At 47.7% G+C, this 23,429-nt stretch overlaps 1 protein-coding gene across 1 annotated transcript in view; it reads right to left on the bottom strand.

Moving 5' to 3' along the window:
- Nucleotides 1-21,144, bottom strand: part of LOC144170526 (heterogeneous nuclear ribonucleoprotein K-like) — a 32,567-nt gene extending 11,423 nt beyond the window's left edge. Inside the window, exons 1-6 of the mRNA XM_077700382.1 lie at nucleotides 20,913-21,144; nucleotides 5,921-5,962; nucleotides 4,506-4,624; nucleotides 2,969-3,025; nucleotides 1,297-1,340; nucleotides 544-616 (exon numbers count right to left, since the gene is read on the bottom strand). Coding sequence (XP_077556508.1) covers nucleotides 544-616; nucleotides 1,297-1,340; nucleotides 2,969-3,025; nucleotides 4,506-4,624; nucleotides 5,921-5,939 — 312 coding nt within the window. The 5' untranslated portion in view covers nucleotides 5,940-5,962; nucleotides 20,913-21,144. The remainder of the gene's footprint in view (nucleotides 1-543; nucleotides 617-1,296; nucleotides 1,341-2,968; nucleotides 3,026-4,505; nucleotides 4,625-5,920; nucleotides 5,963-20,912) is intronic.
- Nucleotides 21,145-23,429: the final 2,285 nt, after the last annotated feature.

The following is a 23,429-nucleotide window of genomic DNA, read 5'->3' as shown; positions in this document are numbered from 1 at the left end:
TTTCGTTTTCGTTCTCGAGGACCAACTTGCGGTACAAATTGATGCCAGGCACTTAATTATTAGATTATTCTTAATTTTTTTACACAGCATAAATACGTGGGTACCATAAATTTAAATTATGGCTTGGCCACTTATCAAGAGCACACAGTAAATGTTTGTATTATTTGCCTCTTTCCTTGGTGTGCTTCTCCGTCCTTCAGGAAATGCGTTGTCTGATGTGGTACATAGTGAATCCTTACCGGGTATAAAAATGTTCTATGCCCCTTCTCAATTAGGCATTAAGCCTTAAAACAAGCCCCATGGGGGCTCGTATTTTTTTTTTCCTCCAGACAAATAACACTGGACTTTGCTGATTCGACATAAGTTAACCTTTGGCATGTGGTGTTTTTGCATTCGGTTACTGCCATACAGCTACTACATCACACCGCTATGCAAACAGCAGCCCAGTGTTAGCGCGACTGAATCGAGTGTCCCTCCGCATACTCTCTCCCCCCAACCAGAGCGCCAACGTGCCGCAGGAGCCCGGCTGGGCGGCACACTCACGTCGTCCAGCTTGGGGATGATGTTGAGCAGGATGTCTCCCAGGGTGTCCAGGTCCGCCACGATGGAGAGGATCCTGGTGTCGGAGGGAGGGCCACCACCCAGGGGGACACAAGACACACAAAGGGATGCAAGGACGAGGGGAGAAGAAGACCACAAAAGCTTCCCCCACACCACAACAGCACCCCTGCTCCTTCTCTTTCCGACACGGAGCAGGAAGAGCTAGCCTGCCGCCAGCACAAAGGGTACTACCCCCCGTCCCCCATGTTTGCTTCTTGTTCCACTTAACCTTCTATCAACAATGCCTTGAACAAGCCTCAACTCCCCAAGGTTGTTTTCTTCTTTTTTTTTTTCGACACAAAACAAGCTGCCTCCACTACCAGTCACATTTAAGCAGCTCTCTACCAATCCCTGCTACTAGCCCATGCTGAAGTTACAGTACCGCACAGTACACCCACAGGTGAGAGGGAGGGAAAGCTCTCTGCATCCTCATTAGTGGTCGCCCAAGGGGGCACACAAAGAAGAAGGGAAAAAAAAACTACAGCTCAACAACGCCCAGTGGTTAGTCTCTGTCCCCCAAGAAGAGATGGTGGCCCGTGAGCGGTATACGACATGGCACAACAGCAGCAGCAGGTTGTTAAGTATTTTCTCCCCCCTACCCCCCAATCCCCACCCCACATGCTGGCTGGGCAGCTGAGTGAGGAGGCTGTGCCTGCACAAAGCGCGACGAGGGGATGAAGGGATGAGAGCTCCTACCGTTCTGGGCCGGGGCAGTCTGGCACGGATATGCTTGCTTTGAACTGCCCCCCGAGGTCAGGGGAGGACAGAGGACAGATCGGCACGTTCGGCGTGTTTGATTTGCGGGGTCAGAGGGGCGCAACCGAGAAGAGGGGGTCGTCCGCCATGGAGAAACGGGGAGGGAGAGAACACAACACGTTGCAGGGGATACGGGGGCCTTGCAAATACCTCACCGGTCGCGCCTGCCTCTACTCAGAACGGCTCACTGGCACACCACCACCCAACACCACCGCGGCACACCACGGGGCCCTCCGCCGTGCTGCCCCGCACCGACCGCCGGGCTCCGGGAGGGGGGCGGCGTAACAACAACACTACGCAGCACATCGCTGCACCAGCTCAGCCCTGGCCTGCCTTTTAAAACCTGGCTCAGGCTGCCGCAGCAGGGCCGAGCAGCACGGCGGATGGCATTTGCACAGGATCTAAGGGCACTTCTTTCGAGAGTTCAGGGCTGGGAGCATGCATTTCACCACCCTGGGCACACAACGGCCACATTAGTTCCTTCCAGCGTCAAGAAGGGCCACCACAAGCAGCATGGCAGCATTGTTAACTACTACACAACAACCACGCATGCGGGCAACCACGAGTCCAGAGCAAGTGTTAGTAAAGGCTCTGCAGCCGCTCTTTGCTTCCCACAGCAGTCTTGCGCAAAGTAAAGCACAGGCAGCATGTACTGGAGAATGCACCACGCCAGGTCACAGCTTCTTAATAAAACAAGCATGCTGTTACAATGTAGGCATCTTCTTAGCAGGCTCCAATCGTGGCCACCCACTGACAAACTATTGCCAATTTGTTTCTTTTTCACCCAACCTGTAGCTATTGATACCTGATCAAATTTTTCAAAGGTGGAACAATCCCGAATAGACAAATTCTTGAGTTTCCAACGGCGTTAACTAGTGCGCTGAGTTTCCCTCCTCCCCTTCCCCAATTCTGCTGTCTTGAAGCCCTAAATGCACAAGACTGCGCAGTCACTGTCGTGGTGTTGAAACTTTCCTTGCAAGCATGCAACTAATGTTAGTTGCCATTAAGCGGTCACTTTCATGCAGATTGCAGGCAGCCATGCAACACCAGAAAAGGGCAGGTCGCACAAACACAAGCAAGAATTATCAGTATGTTCTCTTTCAGCGGATCTTCCAAGTCAATGCAACCCATGGCTCCATAAAATTGCGCTAATATGTTTTTGCCCAAGGAATGGCCTGCAACAGCCAGAAGCACACAACAAATTTTGTTCCTCTCTCTTGGCACCACTCCATACCCGTACAATCTAACTGCACAGTTGCCGTTAAGCATGGTGATGTGGCACTAGTTGCACCAGACACTTTTCAATTAGGCGTAAGGGCATGCAAAACATTAATTCACAATCTCAAGCTGCACCATGATTTACTCAGTTGCACAAGCTTTTTTTAATTACTGAGGCACAAGCAAAAGGCACTCGCTACGGCTTCTATTGTTTCCATAGAAAACTTCCAGATTCTGAGAGCCTCTCGCCGACTCCAGGCAACACTACACTCCTAGCCACCCGCACAGTTTCAGTGGCCCATAGGCTGCACCGCACATGGGGGATACCTATGAGAGTGCTGTTTGGAAGTGGCTTGTCATGCATGCAATGCAGGCGGTCATGCCAAGCACTCACCTCTTTCCTCAGGCTGTTGATGTTCGCTCCTCCCTTGCCAATGATGGCACCAGCATTCTGCACAAGACATTCGCACGAGGCTTTTTGCAACAATTTATGCGGCAGAACACAGTGTCTACACCAGCCTCCAAGTGGCTGCATTGTTAAGCACGGGGGTTACTGCGACGCCCGGCCACAAAACCTGGCTCAGACCATCATCACCGCAAGGCTGCGCGGTTATCACACCAGTTTTGGCAAGCTCTGTTTCAGTGATTTGACAGAGAGACTGGGCTGGGAGAGACTCCCACCTGGGCCATCTACCTGTACCCTTAGTCTGCCGTGCACCACTGGTGCAGCACAAGCACAATTCCTCAGCAGTGCTTATCAAACATGACTGCGAAAACGGCTGCTGTCCACAGCACATAAAGCTTTGCTTCAAACGACAAGCAACACATTAAAGCAGTCCTGAAAATGCTTTGGTCCTACTGCACAATCAACTTTATTCTGAGAAGATGTGGAGGAAACATATGTTATCTTCTGCCCTCAAAGGCTGTGTAACCTGGTATGCCTTGCTGTGAGCGAGAAGGAGCCTGCATTTTCAACTTGGGGTGGCTGAAGCACCACTAGGATACAACTGGTGCGCTCTTTTTATAAATAGGGCAAGGACCAGCAAGGTGGCTGGCTGTCACGAGCTAACTAAGCCAAGGCACAGTGGTCCCCCATTGATGTCCCTAAGTAGCCCTTGCAAGAACTTCTGCACGAGACTTGGGCGTTTGCCTAATGGACAAGCACTGCTGAGCATAGTACACCTGTTGGGTCCAGAACCAGAACATGGTGCATCCAAAATCCAGAACATGGTGTACAGGATTGATCTATATATTGAATGATAGCTAAAGAACATAGAAACAACTTGTATATTTCATATTTTCGAAAATTTTCTGGCTTAGTAAAATTGCCTATTTCTATTGTGTTTATACTTTTTTGCGCATTTTTTTCTGTTTATTTGACAACTAAACTGAGCAACTGTACCTCTCACAAAACTGCTGCTATGCATTTGAAAGTGCAAACTATAAGCTATATTTTTATGTTTAACAATGCTAAATGTGACCAGTTGCTCAGAGAAAAAAAAATATTTGTGGAAATCCTCAAGTTCAATCATTTTTCCACTGTAACGCAAGAGTTAAGGGGAAAAAATGCAAGCTTGATTTTGCCTTACCTCTTTAGCTGTTCTTTGACCAAGTGTTGCCCCATCAAGGCTAATGCTAAATGAAGCGTTTATCCAAGAAAAATCCCCACCCTTTCCAGCTACTTCAAAGAACTATCAAAGAGGCTGCCTCTTCTGGCACAGGCATGGTGCAATTATCAAGGGAAAAAAAAAAAATCGGCGTTCGCTGGCAGCACCACTGGCACACACACTTCACATGTAAAGGGAGAGAGCTGCACCGCTCTTGGGCAATGTGTCCGGTCAACCACTTTTCGAAGGGATTATTAAGGCTCAGGCACAGTGCCACCCCACCTGTAATGTGGCAGGTCATTGGAAGCTTAGCGAAAGTCTCACCCTGCTCTGGAGCAGGAAACGGACGTCGACAGCTCGTCCCCCGCCGCTGTTGCGCGGCCGCTTGTTTGGTGCCTCCCCGTCACCCAGGCCGTCGTCACTGGGTTCTCGCTTGCCGCTGCCTGCATTGCCCCGCATCCCCTTGGCTCAGCATTTCTATCAGGCGCAAGTTCTTCAGGGCACGTATAGACAACGTCTATTGATTGAACACTTCCAGCTGCAAGCAAGTCTGCTAACCTAATAGGGAAGCAACGGCACTTGTTGATGCACTATGAAATATTTCAATGCATTCAGATAATTTGATGAGCGAGAACTGAAACAAATACACAAGGCAATATACACAAGTTTTTTTTTTTTTTTTTCAATTCAGATTCAGCAAACAAAAAGCAATTTTCACTAGAAATTTATCACCACTGTGGATGCTCCTCCTAAGGCCTTGTTAGGAGGGCACCCCATCACTTTCGTCACAATGCAACCAGGTCTCTAATGATTACTCAGAAGGCACTGCGACTGCCTTAACTTTAATTAGGGCAGTTTCTAACTAGCTCGGCAAGTAGTACTGCAGAACCAGTGATAAATCAGCCAAGCCTGAGTTCTTGAAGTCCTTACCAGTTCGTTCATTAACTTTCATGAACTCCCGGTGTTCTGTACAAAAATAACTCCGAAAGACGAGAGAGAGGTTTAGTTCCTCATCCCCACCTTTTATGGAGCAACACAGTCAGTATGGACAGCAGCTGTTGTCCGTCAGGAAGAAAGTGCAAGCTCCCTTCTTCCGAAAATTGTAAAATGTGAAAGTTGAATTCTCCACATGCTTATCTAAGTGCAACAAAACTGACCCCGCCCACTGTGCCACCATTTCTCCTCGTTCCTGTCTTTGCACATACAGCGTCATTACAACATGATTGGATCCACATTAAGTCACTCGTTGCATAATAGTGAAGGGCTCATTTGCTGGGGCTAGCAAAGAACCATCATCCTTGTGTGGAACATGTATGTGGCTATACGATTCAACCTGGCGTTGCTCTGCTTTAGCCACTTGCCAATTCCTCAGCAATTCTCCCTGAGATTCAATAATTGTGAGCCTACCTGCCAAAACCACCCGAATTCATCAGCATTTTTTGCCTTGGAAGCAATGCCATCAACGCCAGTAAACACTCTTACCACAAACTCTGGTCCACTGCAAAGGCCAGACTTTGTAAATGGTAGCATTTCAGCCAAGCCTGTTGTACCATAGAGTAGTAACTCGGGGTGCACCTACCCAGGGCAGCCCTCTATGCCCGCTACCCACGAATGCAAGGGAAACTGTGTGCACAGTGGCTGGACATGTTCAGCAGCAGCCAATTGGGGGGACAGTGCCTTTACTGCTAGCAGTGGCGGTTGAAAGCAGCCCGTGGGGCCGTAGAGAAAAGTTCGCTCACCGTCTTTGCCGGCGTCCATGGCTCGTGCTCGCCGCTCGGGGCCTGCAAGAGGAAGATCGCGCGCAACAGGGACCAGCGTGAGGCCGTGTGCCACGCGGGGAGGAGAGGTGGTGGCGACCACCTGTTGTGTGGCGTCCGGCCCAGAGCCGTTGCCCCGGGCGATGGCAGCCAAAACAAAAAGGCCAGCCCCGTTGCCCAGGGATGGCCGCTCAATAAGCAACAGCGCCGGAATCGATGCCGGCGCCGCCGCCGCCGCGCGGGACACGGGCCGCGCCTGGTACGCGCCGATTGGCCCCGGGCCGCGTGTGTGGTACCGCTGACCAGCAGCCCCAGGTACCGCGCTGCCCGTGGCACAGAGCACCGCGTGTTTGCGCCCACCGAGGAGGGATGTGCCGCCACCGATGCCATGACAACGGTGGAAAACTCAAAAATACACTCCCCGAGTTGCTAGGCGCGCGCCGCTCTCGTGTTTTTTCACCAGCCGCGCAAAGATGCAGCCGCAGTGACCGCGAGCCGCGCCGCTCTCCCTATCGAGCGGGCCACATAAGCCACCGTCGCGATCAGAAACTGGCGTGACAGCGCCCACACAGCAAAGTACCACGCCATGGAAACTACACGCGGTCAACGGCGGGACAATTGATTCCTTCCGTTGTCACCAACAGCGACACCGACAAAGACGCGCAAACACGTCGACGCAGAGAAACGCAGCATGCAAGTGGCGCTCTAAAATACAGCCTGTCGAAGCGCAGGCCTGGCACAAGCCTTCGTGAGGATCTATGGCGAAGGTCCATATCTCCTGCACACTTTCTGAGCCGTACAGAGCTTATATAAAGAAGAGGTCAAACGGTCGTTAAGGGCACAAGATATGCTCCAATTCCTTAAACGCCTTCATCTGCGAGCTCAATAACTTGTCCCTACGGGTTTGCCGGGGGGTCGGCCCTATCAGGCCTCCGGCCTTTGGCTTCGCTTCAGACTTCCAGTGTGCTGCAAGACAGCCCAAGTTTCGCTGAAGCTTAATTCGGTGACGTAATGGATTAGCCACAATCATTTCGTAGCAATCTTCGGAGCAACCAAAAATGTGCTCTGGAGCAGCCGAAAGTATGTCCTGAGAGACACCACAAGGTGATGACTGGAACATGCAACGGTTTTCAGCACAAAACAAATCGCACGAACGGTTCCAAACCCTACTTACTGAACAACAAAAAGATTATGGAACTGTTTCCCTTCAACATGGCTAAAAATAGGGTAGGACCTAAATCATGCAAAAAAAAAAGAACAGAAATGATTTGCAAAATATAGAAATTAAATTTAGAATAACCTTCACAAACATAAAAAGCGGCTTTATGGTGCTTGAGTTTTAATACATTGGCGACAAGAATTCCAGCATTCCTCAAATAATACTAAGTTACGATCGATAATCTCCACATGATGTAACATACAAGCACCGAAATTCCTGCATGGGTGAGCACGTTTTTACTGTGTTAGAATCGCAGGATTGGTTCCCACATATGAACCCCACTCAGCGATGTGCAGTGAGTGTCCCCGACGAAATGCAACGTACGAAAGCGTCAAGGTGGCTACCGGTACTTTCGGGTGCCCGATCCTCCTTTTGGAAATCTATTCTCAAATATCGCCAAGTAAAAACGCGGACACTATCGATTTGCATCGTGAACGCATTTTCCCTTCTAAAACGTCGATGCTACTGGAGCATGCCTCGTGCATTTTTGTTTTTTCCAGACGCACTAATCTTGCGCCCGCCCATGCACGCGCTAGGGCTCAATTGCACAGCCGCCTCCACGAATTTTACACCACTTCCGCGAATACCACTACATGTGGAACGCAAGCGCGTCCAAGGGGGTCAGATAACGCCACGGCCCAGAAGCTGAGGGGGAGTAACTAGATAGCAGTGATAGCAGCTGCCTTCGAGCGGACGACGTGGCGGCGGCACCCGACACAAGGACGCATTTCTTTTTCTCTGACCACGCTTTCTAGCTTCTGGAGAGAGAGAACTTAACTGTGCGCCCGATATGAGGTCGAGGGAAAAGGAAGAGGTTGGAGATCCGCCTCAGTCCTGCCAGGAGTCATTGGACCCCGATGGAGCTTCTGGAGTAGAGTCATGTGCTGAAGAAATGAGCATCGTTCTTCAAATCAAAATAGAAAAAAATTAGACTTTCACCATGTGGAGGTGAAAGCTGGCGCTCTGGTGGTATTTGCTATGGTGGCGCGATTTCTACGGCCCAGTAAAGATGCACACGATTGGTGGGTAACGACAATGACGCTTTATTACGGCGCGGCTAGGTAGGTAGGTAGGTGGTTCGTTGAAAAAGAAAAGAAATCGACTGGGGATAATTTTGAGCCCATCTGGGGGCTACGCCAATCACAGCGCAGCTCTAGTGCGCCGCACAGGCATCCGACGAAGAGGCACTCCGCAACGTCAGGTGAGAGAGACGCCGCGCGTGGCGAGGAGTACACACGATTTGGAAAGAGGCGGCGGCGGTAGAGGCCGAGTTTAATGGGGGCTGTAATCAAAACTCACTCTGTTTTGATTTGGCCATAATTCTATGTGCAACACACAATGTGGGAAACTTAGCTTACTAAGACCAAGATTACATCTTAAAGTCGTATTCACATCTAACGACATTTTTTTCGGGGGAACCATAGGCTGTCTAAATTGCTGGTCTGTCGTTGGGGGTGTCTGCTGGTTCGTAGCCATATACAGCTTCGCAGTAAAAAAGGGGGCTTAGCGCTGTCACGGCGACAGTCACTCAAAGGTGTGGCAGAATACGTATTTTGTCACAGCAACATAACTGACAATGCATATAACTAGCACATATAACGAATTCCCCGCAGTCAAGAAACAGACGCCATAGAATTCCTTGGAGAACTGAAAATATATCAAGGCTTTCTTGAAAACAATGGCCATAGGTACATTTTGTGAGCACTAACATTCCAACCTCGTCATAGAAAAGTTAGCCGGGCTAACCATGCTCGTGGACGACGTAACATCAAGGATGGATGACACACTGCTGACACACATTACAGACCTTCACCTACAAGCAGCCCTACTTACATTACACGACACAAAAGTTGCGACTGCGGAATGAGAAGTAAAGCGTTTATACTGAAATCAAGAAATCCGAGGAAAGATAGATATGACTACTGGATGAGCGCATTGACAGCAAAGGGAATGCTGAAATACTGATAAGAGTGGGCCACCATGAGGATGGGCCGAGATCAGAGGGGCCAGTGCCAGAGTGCTCAGAATCCTGTCTCCAGTCGCTACCACAAGCAAACGAACATATGGGGGCATACGCTACGAGCTTATCAAAACGCGCTGCACAGTTACGTTAAGAATAACAAGAGCAATAACTGAAATAATAAGGTACACCGGAATTGACCAGTTCTATGGGTTCGGTCACTTGGTAAACTGCCGTCCCAAAGAACAACAAAAAAAAAAGACGATACCGCCCCTACCATGCAAATGCCCCTCTCCTCTTTCCCGCTCCTCCCACGATAAACACAGTGGAGGCTTGCCCGATTCAATTTTGCCGCGTTCGTGCGCCATCCACTGGAACCTTTTGTTGTTACTCCTGGACTTCTTGGAATTCCGCCCGAGGGGTCGCCGCGAGCGCTTTTTGTATTTTGGAGTCAAAACATCTTTTTAAGGGGTATTTTTTTTGCCATCACAAAAAACAAGCAGTTATGTATTTTTATTTAGAAGAATACTTAAAATATAACTCATTTGACATTTCGCCTCAAATATGCCTGCCCTTCCCTTTTTCCCCAACAATGTTCCCAATTTTGTAGTTTGAAAATGTTTTGCCTGTTGAAGATCTTTTAACGTTTGGCCGGGTGGCTGAATAGAGGGGCAGACAGGCATACAAACCAAAATTTTCGCGTTTAAGTAAAAAGAAAGGAGACGGGTCAGCTGACAGGGAAAGGTGTCGGACAGACACGACCAGGAACACTGGGACATGACGTTAGGAGAATGACCACTGCCCCTTCCGCCAAGAGCAAAATGTCTACCCTGCGCAGACAAACCAGCGGCTCATAGAGCCGCCAGACAGTTCCTGCAAATATAACACCACCACCCCAGAAGCCGCAGACCACTGAAATAATTTACGAACTGCGCAAGCAGAAAAAGGATGGACAGTCAACAAGCACGACTTTCAAAACCAGGGCAGAAATAAGAAGTTCTGCTTCCCTGCGAGGAAGAGACCACACCAGAACTCGACGCGATACAACCCACTCCGAAAGAAATCTACATACAATGAGATGAACGAAACTGTTAAAACAGCGCGAACGAAGGAGCTATGGCGGTGAGCGCGACCACGGATTCTCGCATTTGTCACCTGCTTCACTCGGGCTCGCTCTCCCTGCTGTTTCTCTGTGCGCAGTTGACTTTAGATGCTTGTCCGCACCAGATAGGGACAATGTGCCACTTTTTATCATAGTAAAAGACTTCAGTGGCCCCGCAAGGCAGCAGGGTGGCAGAGCGAGTTCGGTGGAACGCTCCCCAGAAACATCAGGTTTTCCGCTCATTGCCTGACGCTGTTTCTGAACAGTCTCAACGCGATGGCGGCGCTGCAACAAAAAATTGTTGGCTGACACAGGCGGCCCTAGAGCGGAGCACACTGGCTTCAGCTACAGTCAGCACGGTGCTACGGACTAAGCTAGATAGAACCAGAATAACTCAGAGTGGTTGGCATGGACTGCCAAAAGTGAAAATCAAGCAGGATATCGGAAGGGAAACTATGCAATCTAGCGACCGCAGCGCAACCAAGCGGTAGCTGATGCTTCTACCGGGTTTTGCCTGTTTTGCCAGGGACACTAAAAACCGCTGTATTCTAGCTTTAGATTTTATGAAGCACCGCGCTGCGCCCCATAGTTACGGCTGTTTGTTCTACTACAGTGGACTTCTACAGTCCAGACCAAAGGTCAAGGTGGAACGAGCGGTGCCCCTCGCTTTTAGGCAGCAATGTGATATGACCAGTTTCCGTTAAATTGCATTGTCGTATTAATAATTCACAATTACCTGATCAGACTGAAATATGGAATGCATAAATCATAGTATTGGGCTTTTTAGGTCCCTTTACACGCGTTACTAGCTAGAAAAGTGTGCTTCCCTCGCGCCACCTTACCTGCTATGGAGGGAAAAAAATTAATGCCCTTCCTCTCTGTGAAGAAGGATGACCTGCGAAGCAGGACGCGATCCACGAAGTGCACGAAACAAACCACGTTTGCGTGTAATTTGTGACTGAGCATATTTCCTAGCTAATTAGCTGAATAAAATTTGGAAGGAGTCGAGCTTTATTCTAGCGGGTAAGTTGCTGTTCACCCAGCAGGGATTTGCAGAGACAGAGAGAGAGATGAAACGTTTATTTGAAATGAAAGGTTTTGATTGAACTAGGGTAGGTTCCCTCCTTCCAGGGCCCCTGTTTCCTCTGCCCCAGTCTTGGCCCTAAAGATCAGGTACTTCTGAACCCCAGGGTCAGAGCTGGCCAGAGCTGCCTCCCATAGCTCATAAAACTTGGTGTTAGTGTTTACTGAGGGCCATATAGTACGACAACCCCAGGATGCATGGAATAGAGTGGATCGCACTTATTACATGCGTTTGAAAATTTCTCGGGGAACATCTTCGATAGCCTGAGGATGTTGGGATAGGTGTTCGTCTGTATTTGTCTGAGAGAATGATGCTCTGCAGCTGTTAAGCTTTTATCTGGTGGAGGAAAGAGAGCTCTGGCTTTTCTTTGAATGTTGAGTCACTCACCGCAGGTATTGGGGAGAGGGGTGAGTAAGCTAAGACTGCTGGCTGAGCGATTAGCAAGTTCTCGCGCAGCTTGGTCAGCTCTCTCATTACCCTCAAGCTCCTCATGTCCCGGTGTCCAAATGATATTTTGGAACTTAGTGGTACATATTTAGAGGTAAAATTTTTGTGAGTCTTTTGTGGATTCGGCCATTTATAATGTTTTGTACGGCTTTCTTAGAGTCCGTAATTATTTAGAGGCTTTTTCCTTGGAATTCTCCACACCTTACGGCCAATAGAAGGGCGCCAGTTTCGGCCTCCTCTGTACTGGTGTTCGTTAATGTGAGGCAGTCCCTGATTACTCCTTCTTGGTCGACGGTAACCAGGGAAGCATTGGTCTTGTTGTGAAAGGCAGCGTCTGTATATACGTTTGGGTTTTTTTCCAACTTTCTGCGTAGGAAATTGACCCTGGCTTTCTTTCTGTCTTCATGTAAGTGGGGGTGGGGGTCCATGTTTCTTGGAATGGGGAGCGCTTCTGTGATTGTACATCTAACCTGGAGCCTACTCTTTGCAGAATGGCCCTGCCAGTTCTCGTCTTTTGCAGCCTTTCCTTTTGTGAAACAAGGGTAGCTTCACAAATTTCTTCAAAAGTGTTAGACACGCCCAGATTCACGAGTTTTTCATTTGCCGTGTAGTTGGGAAGACCGAGAGCCGCTTTGTATGCAGTATGCAATATAATGTTGGCCTGTTCCTGCAACTCGATGGGCTGGAACTAGAGGGGCCAACAAAAGCGGCCGCGGCTTTCCGTTGTTCTCGCGCCTATTCACGCATCTATTCAGGCCAACGCTTCCTCATGCGAAGGTAAAACCTGGAGGGCCTCGAGCTTTATTCTATCGGGCAAAGGTGTGGCTGTCCATCCCCATCATAGGCAACTTCCTGTCTGTGTAAACCCCAACCCAGACCCAAACCACTGAATTACGGAGGACGGCTGACAGGGCAAATTGAGCCATGAGATTTCCTTGTTTAAATCTCACCAGGTCAACGGGCATGTGCTCAGTAGCGGCATGAAGCCCAGCTGTGCGTGCACGCCCCCATCTTTCCACCCCCAACCCGTGATGGACGCATACCTAGGCGTGAAATACACAGGCGAAAATGTCGCTTGGGATGCCTTTCAAGCTGAAGAATATTTGTGCAGGCCGGCGCTTCAACCGGGCACGTTGCTCTTCAACCGAGAGCAATTCGCAGCTACACAGCGAGCTGGAATTTGTGGCGGCAACGGTGGGGGGCGGCTTTCGGTCGCTTTTACGCCTATTCGCGCTTCTGTTGATTTTCCGCAATCATCTGATAACGGTGCTACCGCCTTCATCAGCCGATCTGGCAACTTTTTTAAAGAGGCATTGCTGGTGGCGAGGGCAATAAGTGTTGTCAAAGAGGGGGCGGCGATGGCGAGGAGAAGCCTAGAGCGGCGCCGAGTAAAGGGATGTCTCTGGAAGAAAACAAGGGGGGGGACATATACTGCTTCGCAGTAAAAAAGACAAGCTTTGGAGAAGCCCTGACCAGCCTTCCCGTGAACCTGGAAGGGCTACCTCAGGTTTCCATTGTTTCCTTTATTTTGTGAACACTCGCCACCTCTTTCAGCCTAAGAGGACACTAAACGCTGAGCGTTGTATTCACGAAATTATCACACCTTTCAAAGCCCTCGTCAGCTTTTGTTTGGCGCCAAACGATGCTTTGTTTGTTTAGAAATTATCAACGTTACCTTTTTTTATCTCGTTTCCATTCCATTTTTCTTTCTAGCCACAAAAGAGTATCACACATCGAGAAGGACCGCCTACAAAGTTATGCAAGGAATTTCTGGGAAACCAGGTCCTCCTGCCTATGCAAAGCAGTAGAAAATACTCGCGCAGTTACCAAGTAATCAAGTCTCGCAGCCAGTTATTGTCTACAGATAGACACGAACAGTCAAAAGGGCCAATAGCTCTCAGGATCACTTGTGTTAGTCTTCCTGCTACTTGTACGATTATGCAAAACAATGAATCGAAATCGGAACAAAATTGTAGTAAGACAACTGCCTAAAAGGAGACTGAAGTGTAAAATCAAGTTGACCTATATCGGTTGATTAGTGTCGTGAATACAAATATGCAACTTGCAGCGACAGCAGTTGCTTATTAAAACAGAAAATTCCAAAAGTGCAAAAACAGGTGTCGAAGTCTGACACACTTTCCTGCACTACAATTTGTGGCATCATAAACTGCGAATGCATGGTGAAACGGATTGGTAGAGGATGCCGATGAATTTTTCTAAAACAAATGCTGAGGCAGCAGAAGCATGTAAAATAAATGTGTACGGGAATTCTTGCTGGACATGTGCTTTTTAAAGTACACAAACCTTGGCTAGCCAAGATAAAATGTGACCCCTCAGCCTGTCTTTGTTTCAATTTCGACTTCGTTGAAAGCTTTCGCCATACAAGTGTAGCCAAAAGACGCCTTCATGCCAGTGTACGTGAGAGCTTACCATACCTACTGACCACTAGTGTACATATATGCAACAACCTGTGGTAAAAGCAGATATTAGCGCAATCAACTTCAAATGAGATAGATGGCCATCAACTTATCTCAACAACTTAATATGCATTGCAACACCTGCTACCAGGTTGCACCACGCCCTGAACTTCCTGTGAAGCTTCGCTGGCATCACCAAGCCCTGCACATAAAGTGCACTGCCTGGGAGCCAAAAGAGCTAATCCTTAACGACATAATAAAACCACCTCCGAACCCCTGCAGCAATCACAAAAAAGACAATCCTACCCTACATACTTGGTAATGGAAGGGGTTTGAGGACACACAAGGCAGTGGAAAGCACAGCCCATGAAGATTGAAGAAACTAAAAAGTAGGCATCAACGAAACACTCAAAGCCCTATGGAGGCTTGCATATTTGGCACAACTGCCAAGAGCATTATGTACTGCAGCAGATACCAGAAACGGCTAGTTGACAAGGCCTCGAGAGGACTGCTACTGAACACGACAAGTAGCACATAAAGGAACTTTATTGCAGTGTTTGTGTTGTAGCATCCCATGTTCAATGCCGCCGCACTTACTGAACAACATAGGTGGACTTTTTTCTTTGCCAAGTTTGCTAAACCCTGCTTCCACTATCCCTATGCATACCTCCCCACATTCCTAATCAAGAGGCCTAACAAGGCTTGCTCATCCAGCCTGCCCTGCTTATTCATCCACTGGTCCAGGTATCTAGTACAAAGGCACCAGCACTGTTTTGCTATATGTACACACGGAAAGTCTTACATTACCCGGTGGTAAGCAAAGTAAACAGGAACACTCAGTTGATCCGACCAAGTGAGCTGAGAGAGGACGTTTCACAAAGGCAACTTCGCTGCCGGCCTAATGATTTGCCGCATATTTTTAAACGCCAACCTCTGTTTTACAGACAACAGTGAGCCATAATGGCATACACAAAACCGTGCGTGCCAGGCGCCAGAACAGAAGGCTGCTGCACTAAGAGAGGTAAATGGTGAAAGAAGGGCACAGCACAAGTGTGCGTGTGCTTCGTTGCAATGCCTAACACTGGGCTCAGCTGTGGAGAGCAGAGGCCTGTCTGCTCAGAGGCAGGTACCACACAGTGCAGCAGGGGCTGCATGTGAGATACAACCTTGCAGCTGCGTCACAGGACGAAGGCTCAGCCTAGCGGCACCAGATGGTAATTGAAGGAGGGAAACAGGTAGGTTTTCGATCAAGCCTGAACAAGGCCAATTCAAGCGACAGGACACAGCAGCCACTGCACGACGGTGTCTTAAAACCAACAGCCACTCAAGCCCTCAACTTTAGCAGAAATTTGAAAAAGGTCTTGCAGCATTAGGTGGCATGAAGTGAGTTGGTAGGGAGGAATATCATCAGTAGAGACCGGATTTTAGGCAAATGCCCATTTTGTTCCCTCTGCTCCTATCACTCCACTTTGATATATGAGCATGAATTAGAGGTTAAGAAGGGCTTTTATGGTGTTTTTATGGTGCCTAAACGGGCCTATTTTGGCATCTGTGCCTAAAGCGTATATAAATCCCTACTTTCGAAATTGGCACCTATATGAAGACGATGTAGCCTCAACTTTCGCATTCGGGTGCAGTTAGAGATAGTCATGTTACCAAGCAGCATGCTACAGAAAGCACACTAAGATCCCAGTGCCAATTAAGCCATCGAATGTTCCCAAGTTCAACTATAGTTCCAATAACATCAGCTGACGTACAAGCTCATTCTCAATAACAATAGCCAGAATTTTGAATCCAAATGTCTGGAATGGTAGTAGTTTGCTGTTGTCTCAACAATTTTCACACTGATTCTTAGGGCAACGTTCCGTGTGCTCTCAAGAAAGATTTCTTCAAACATGCCATTACATCCTCCTTTCTAGAAGCATACTCGAATCCAACTCTATTTTCAATGCAATGTTTGAGCATCCAACACGCCTTTGTTAGCAGATCATTCCTATATTGAGGAGCCCTTTGCGAAACATCACTGCGCAGCTGCATTTCCTTATGCCTTAAAATTCCCCCAGTCGACAGGTTCTAAAATACCTTTTCATCAAAATCTGTTCGGCTGCTAAACACCTTTGAAAAATGTTCTTCGAATGTGTGGAAATGTATTTGGCGGTGTTGGGACTCCTAGCCTGTATATTTAGGAAACTATCATTGTATATTAGAGATTGCAAAAGTTGTACCTAACACTCCCCATGTAAGAACATGTTAATTTCTCAATAAATCATCAACTCTCTTGCATTTATTATTTGTGTCTTTTTGTTGTGTCGTAATTTAATTCCATCGGGCAGACAAAAGGTAGCACTTTCTTGATCAGTACTCCCAGCTTTCAGGCATATTTTTTTCATGCTTGTATGAATATATGCAACGCTCGAACAAGCGGCAGTGGCCAGTGAAAAAGAATGTGACCAGTGAACAAGAATGTGAGCAGTGCTCTCATCGAAATAAGCCAATTGATTGTCATTACGTCACCAGTCTTATGGGAGCATTGAACGGCTATGTTCAACTGTTGGTGCCTTTGTGCCATCAAAAACAATAACATTTTAAGTTTTCCTGTTGTAGATACAGATCATGCAAGCCTTCGTTTGAAACTATTTGCATTAATGTAAAAATTTATGGTGCCTATATTTAAGGCCTAAAACATTGTTTTGGCTGCCTGTTTTTAGCACTTTTAGCACAGGGTAAGGCAAAATTTTAAAAAAGGGGACTTTTTTCTTCGCAATTAGGGAAGTTCACCTTCTTATGCACATTTTCCGTAATCACACTCATAAGGTTGTATTTCTGGCTCAAAAACAGTTTTTCCGTAAGAAAGTCATAAGTGACCACGTCCTCTTTAGAATGTGTTCCGTGTTTATTGTAATTTTTTCCATCAAGAAACTCCCAGCTCCATATCAAAACACTAGTCTGTTACCAGCTGTACTTGGAAATTGTTTGGCAACCATTGCATTGCCGATTTTTCAGCCAAGACAATCCAAAGACGCTGTTCATGCTTTTTCTACATTTGTGCTTCAGCGCCGCACGCCAAAAGATGTCATTGTTGGGCTTCACACTCTCAAGGTTGCAACATTGGATGCTGTTCTTTCATTGAATGATGGCAGCATCTCACGAGCCAGCGTTTCGAAAACATTCGGATTGAACCCTGGGCGCGACAACACCATCAAGCGGCTAAAAGAGGTTGACTACAAGCAAAAATACCATGCGAGCAAAGCTACACGACAGCTCACAAAATAGGCAAGGGAGGACATACGACAGGTTGGAAAGCGAAAAAATGACTTCAACGGTGATTACGAAGCTGGTGCTTACTAAATAAATGACTCTACAGGTGTTTGTGCCAATGCCATTCAATGCCACCAGTAGTAAAAAAACATCAGTTTTTTTGGAATAACAACATCCGAAAATGCAGTCTGAAATAAAGGAACTGATTCACTGCAAAGCACGGGCAGTATGACGAGTTCGAACCAACTAACCCACATCTATGCGTTGACTAATATTTTTGTGTGTGTTGAGAGACAGTTGTATATGCACTATTTCGTTTTTGGGAAAATTTTAGAATTGTTTATTCACTAATCATACTTAACATTTCTTTCCACTCCATCTGTTTCCAAGATATTTTGGAATTTTTATATATACTAAAGAGAACACCCTTCCCCAAAATACAATGGCCACTTCCCTTTGGGGCGAAAAAACCCATCTCCCAAAGTTTGCACCCGAAAACTCCCTTAGTGAAAATGACCGATGGCCACTTGATAAAAATTAATGACTAATCTGTGAACCCTGATGGTAACTAGACTTCAAACAAAATAGATGATTGTCTAGTTTGGCTGAAAAAGGACATAGTACAAGGAAACTAAGAAAAACAAGGTCAAACGTTATTCGTTGATGATGCTTCAAGAATTACATGCGGATGTACTGCTTACGTGCCAAAGCAGTCACATTTTGCACATTTTGCAAATTTTGACAAATTTTGCAAAAATCAAGCATCCCATATTCTCTTTACCTGCTATATGAGTAGCTTGTCCTCTAGGAACTTCACGGCATATACAGTGTGTTGCGACGATAACTGGAACACTTTAAAAATTTTTCCTGAGCGATCGGCCGCTCTGTTCGCGCTCAAACTTCACACAAAGGTCGCATTTTGTGGTCTATTTTGTTTGACACCGGGAACAACAACGGTACTTACCTGTTTATTCTGAAAATAAATAAAAACGATTTTTGCCTATGGAAAAATGGCGGCGATTTGGACGTGCGAGCCCGAAAACCGGGTTTTCTGATCGTCTGTTAGCTCATTTCTAGGTGCATTTTCTGATCGTCTGCTGCACCATTTGGCTCCGTACGTGAATCCCAAACATGCATTTCACTCTGCAGGTGGTTCCGTCGTTCCAACATCAACTTGCGCTGGCTCGCACGTCCAAATCGCCGCCATTTTCCCATAGGCGAAAATCGTTTTTATTTATTTTCAGAATAAACAGGTAAGTACCGTTGTTGTTCCCGAAGTCAAACAAAACAGACCACAAAATGCGACCTTTGTGTGAAGTTTGAGCGCGAAGAGAGAGCGGTGGATCGCTCAGGAAAAATTTTTAAAGTGTTCCAGTTATCGTCGCAACACCCTGTATATGCTTTTTGGCATTCACAAAAACTCCTAGCTTGCAAATTTTTCTGTGAATTATTCATCATGGCACTTTTGATGACTGATTACATTTCTAGAATGGAGTTTCACAAACCTACATTTTACTATGCTGTGATATAAGCTGAACTATCACTTGAAACAAAAAAAAAATTTGCAGACCTACTTCCATGGTAGCAAAAAAAGATTAAGCAGGCAGGTGCATGCTCCTTGCCAAAAAGTTGCTGAGTCTTCTAAAAAATAATGGGAAAGACGCGAGGTATGTGCGTGCGAATGTACAAATTTCTTTTGTATACGTGGGTGCTCATGTTTTTCACCTCTGCAAGAAAACACCACAGCAGCAGCGAGTGGATACACATCCCTGAGGGCTGCTTACTGTTCCTCCTACCATTGAACATCTCCCACAAATGAGCATAAAAGACAAAGACCACAGCTGTACAAACACGTGAGGTCTTTCTATAGGCTAAGAGAGATGGGTCGAAACTGACTCGTTTTTGTTTTTTTTTACCTCGAATTATGCTCAGCTGTTGAATACGTGCAGGAAAATAGGAAGGATGGGCCAAACAGTGATTTGTGCTATTCTCAGCAGTTTCTAAATTGTGCACAAGTGTTTCTGCACAAGGTTAACGGCTATATCCACTACCCAAATAGCCTATTGTGAGTGCTAAGTTTTACAACATGGTGTCTTCACAAAATGCGCTCTAAAAGCTAGGCCGGTGTCCTCTGTTCTGTTGCAACAGATTAAACGACATGGCGGATTACTGGCTCTCCGTGTGTACAAGCAGCAACACGAAGAAACCCGCGCACAGGGAGGGAAACTAGTCGACCAGGCGACAGGCCTGCCGATTCCGCAGATCCGGTGGCGCACACAGCCGCGGGCTTCGTTTGTGTGTCGCGCGCGATGCCTCGTAGGTATTTCGATCGACCGACGTGGCAAGGAGAGCCCGGCCCTCTCCCAATGCGTGTTTCGGGTTGGTTTCGGCGCTCGTGGTGACGAAAAAACATGCACGCGAGCGAGTAAAAATGTCAGCACATCGATTAACTTGCCGTATAAAGTTTCTTCGTTTCAACCCTTCAGTGCGGCTTTACATCAAGGCACACACCATTTGCGGGAAAAACGCTGAGAAGGGCCGGCCTTGCCTCTGAAACCGTTTCAGCCTTCATCCGATTTTCGTTCGGAATGGAAGGCACCCTACGCAACAAATAACGCATTCAATTACCCTGCTTTTCACTCTGGCGTTTCTATATAAACGACTAAAACCACACGGCGCTAGAAGGGCGGGTGCCAACTTAGCAGTAAACTTGAGAGATATACGACGTTAACGTGTAGCCAGTTTCGCAGTGTAGTGGGGAAAACAACGTAGCAGGCTGCACTCGTACCCCAGAAAAAGCAACTGGACGGGCTTCGATCGTACGCCGTCACCGCTGGGACGCAACCTGTTGCAAGCGGCCCCTGATAGTACTGCATCATGAAAAGGGTGGGCCGGCCGGTGCCTCGAAAAAGCATCATCTTCGCTAAAAGCGCCCCCCGAACGCGGTGGCGTCAGTGCGCTTAGCTGAGCTCGGCCACGCACGCCGCCGGCTGCAGCTACAAAATGTACGATCGTATCTAATATGCAAGAGACCATCACGGGCCCTGGAGGAACTGCCGGCGAGACCGCGGGGAGGATTGATCACTCCCTCCAGAGCCGCGTAAAAACTGGAGGGACCGAACACCGGCAACGAGATGATTGCTGCCACGACGCAGAAGCCGCAAGAAGGTTTCCCGTTTCACTTGACTGACGCACGCAGCGATATGCGAATCTCGATGCACCCGGGAGTGCGCTGTGCACGGTACACTCCCAACCCAGAACTGGCACCGGTGGTTGCTGCCAAGTCTCGATCGCAATACTGAGCGAAATAGCTGCCTCGATCTGAAATTCGCGGCGTAACAGTACGCATTTCGTAGCCCGCACGATCGCTAGTAACTGGGATGGGCAACATATTAGATCGCGCTCTCGGAAAACCAGAACGGCGACGAGGAGCGATCAACACCGCCGTACTAGGCCTAACTAATATACTGGCGTAAATTAAACTTACCCGGAACAATATGATCGCAGTGCAGTTGCTGGGATTGCGAGGGAAGACTTGGAGGGCGCTTGTAAAATGCACTCAGAGGTGGCTAGCACAGCGGCGACTAAAATAGAGCTCACATAAACTGCAGCAGAAACACGGCAAAATCAGACGCGAATGCAGAACGAACAGCGAGCGAGAGCAAAGCTATCCCAGCGTCCCTGGCGCCAATCTATGTGGCGACATCTGTGGCCTGCGGGCGAAATATCACGCTACTCTACGGCCACGGCTGCCTGACACTGGCTGTTGAAGGATTGGCCTGCGCGCAATCAACGAACAGACGGTGACGCGTTCATCAGCGACGTGGCGCAGCGCGGTTCGCTTCTCACGCAGCATACGGTGATGCGCTGGTTTGACTTTTCGCACAGCTGTCGCGCGGTCCCAGCTGCGATGTGCCCGTCGCTGGCATCATTTTCGGTCTTCAAAAAACAAAAGCACGAGTTCATCCGTACATTTTCGGTCTTCAAAAAACAAAAGCACGAGTTCATCCGTACCACCAAACCACGCGAGCGCCTAATGTTTGCCGCCAAAGTGACGATTTCGCGTTGCAGAGTCAGTTCGAGCATTTTCCGTGCCAGTTTCCCTGCATCAATTGTTCGCCGGAAGCAAAAATAAAGACGAACTTCTGCGCACGCTTTTAGCTGCCAAGATGCGGGCAGAAATAGCCGCTGAGCATTGACGCGTTAAAACGACTACCCACGCAACATGCAATCAGCGAACAGGGGGATCAAGCTAATTAGTATTATGCATTCACGCCTCCCTCGTTGTAAACGAGAAGTCCGGGAAATATCTACATGCATGCATACGTCATCAAAATTCCTAAAAAGCGTACGTTTCGTTTAGTGGCAATTTCACTTATGGAGTAAATTATCCGCGGTATCCGTCCTAAAGAAGGATGTCAGACAAGCTTTCCTGAAGTTCTCTTTGCGTAAGCTTCTGCACATGTTCATGTTTGCGGATAACGGTCAGCTGATTGGCCAGCTGACCTGCAAGGGCAACCCGCCGGCGTTGGATTAATGATCCTGTTTTAATGTGCGACGGTCTGCAGGTGCGTTATATAATTCCAAACATCTAGCGTTAACGTTCCGTGTTCATTTGCAGCTCGGACCACCGATAAAGGCACTGGCAGGTTGTTACTGTCAAGCATGTACCGTAGATAAAATGCGCGCCGTTTTTAGTTTCGCGAGCAATTTGTGAACCCTCATTCATACGAAGCAGCCTCCTATATTTTCCAGTTTAAAACTCGTTTGCGCAAAGGTCGGGCGGATCCAGGTTTTTTCCTGGGGGGGAGTCATATCACAGAACAGGGAGGGGTCATATCGGTCATATCTTCTACTATGATGATGATAGTGATACAAAACAAACCAGAAATGCAAGAAATACAAAAAAATTATCAACTAGACTTTTTCTGCGACCTTACGGGCCACCTTCATGGGGGTATAAATTCCCAAAACAAGGGGGGGGGGGAGGGGGGTCAGGACATTCGGACCCCCCCCCCCCCTGGATACGTCATTGGCAAAGGTTTCGTGTGGTTGAAAAACTAATTTATTGCATAGAGCCTCTAAATAAGGGAGGGCACACAACGGCCCGGCGTTATGCCTAACGTCACTCCCGAGGTCGAATGTGTACTAGTACGTACGGCGACTCAAGTGACCACCCGCAGCTCAACGTACAATAAGAATGACGCTGCTGGGCACGTCGTACGGCTCGATTACTACAGGCATAGCCTCCTTTCTGTAATAAAGGAGGCCACACTAAAGGTTAACCAGTCTTAAGCCTAAGTACGGACCGTAAGGCCTAATGTCTTACTTTGAGGTCTAATAATATTTTGTGAACTGGCACAGCTATAGAAAAAGTACCTATTGTATTCAAGTTACTTCACGCTGCAAGTACCAACTGATGCAAGACCCCAAAGTGAAACTCTGGGCCTAGTCGGAGATACTCGACAGTCGGTGCTGTTAGCTGTTACATTTTGTTCCCTAGAGGCTGCAGGCTGGGCACTTGTGATGAAGACGTACTTTACTAAACGTGGTGATAGGCTCCTCTCCACATGTAAACCAGCCTAAAAGATACTAAACCACCCTTATGAACAAAAGAATGTGATCACTTTTTCAATGCTAGAATACCTGAAATAAAGAATAAGGGTAGAATAAGGGAGCCCACTAGACCACATAGGAGGAACGGCTAGCTTGTTTTAGCAGTCGATCAAAACCATTGCAGCAGTGTTCAAAGCTCCCCCTAGACAGTGCGAGGTGTAACAGGAAGTGCCGTAAGTGCCGATACAGGCTAGTTGGCATTTAATTGCAAGATTTGGATTTTAGCACCAACCTCAGTAGACAGACCAAGTGCCTATGCGTGAAGGTCTGTTTTAGATCTGCTCCAGTGGTGCTGTAGACTGTGGAGATTAGCATTCGGCCGTTAATGCTGCTGATACCAAACATTCACATGCGACATTCCGGTTCTAAGTCAGGGTGCAGGCGGTGC

The sequence above is a fragment of the Haemaphysalis longicornis genome, unplaced genomic scaffold, assembly GCF_048455015.1.
Source record: "Haemaphysalis longicornis isolate Haplotype H1 unplaced genomic scaffold, Haemaphysalis longicornis Haplotype H1 scaffold_2, whole genome shotgun sequence".
Lineage (NCBI taxonomy): Eukaryota > Metazoa > Arthropoda > Arachnida > Ixodida > Ixodidae > Haemaphysalis > Haemaphysalis longicornis.
The sequence above is the reverse complement of the archived record's forward strand: the minus strand, read 5'-3'. Positions and strand labels throughout refer to the sequence as shown.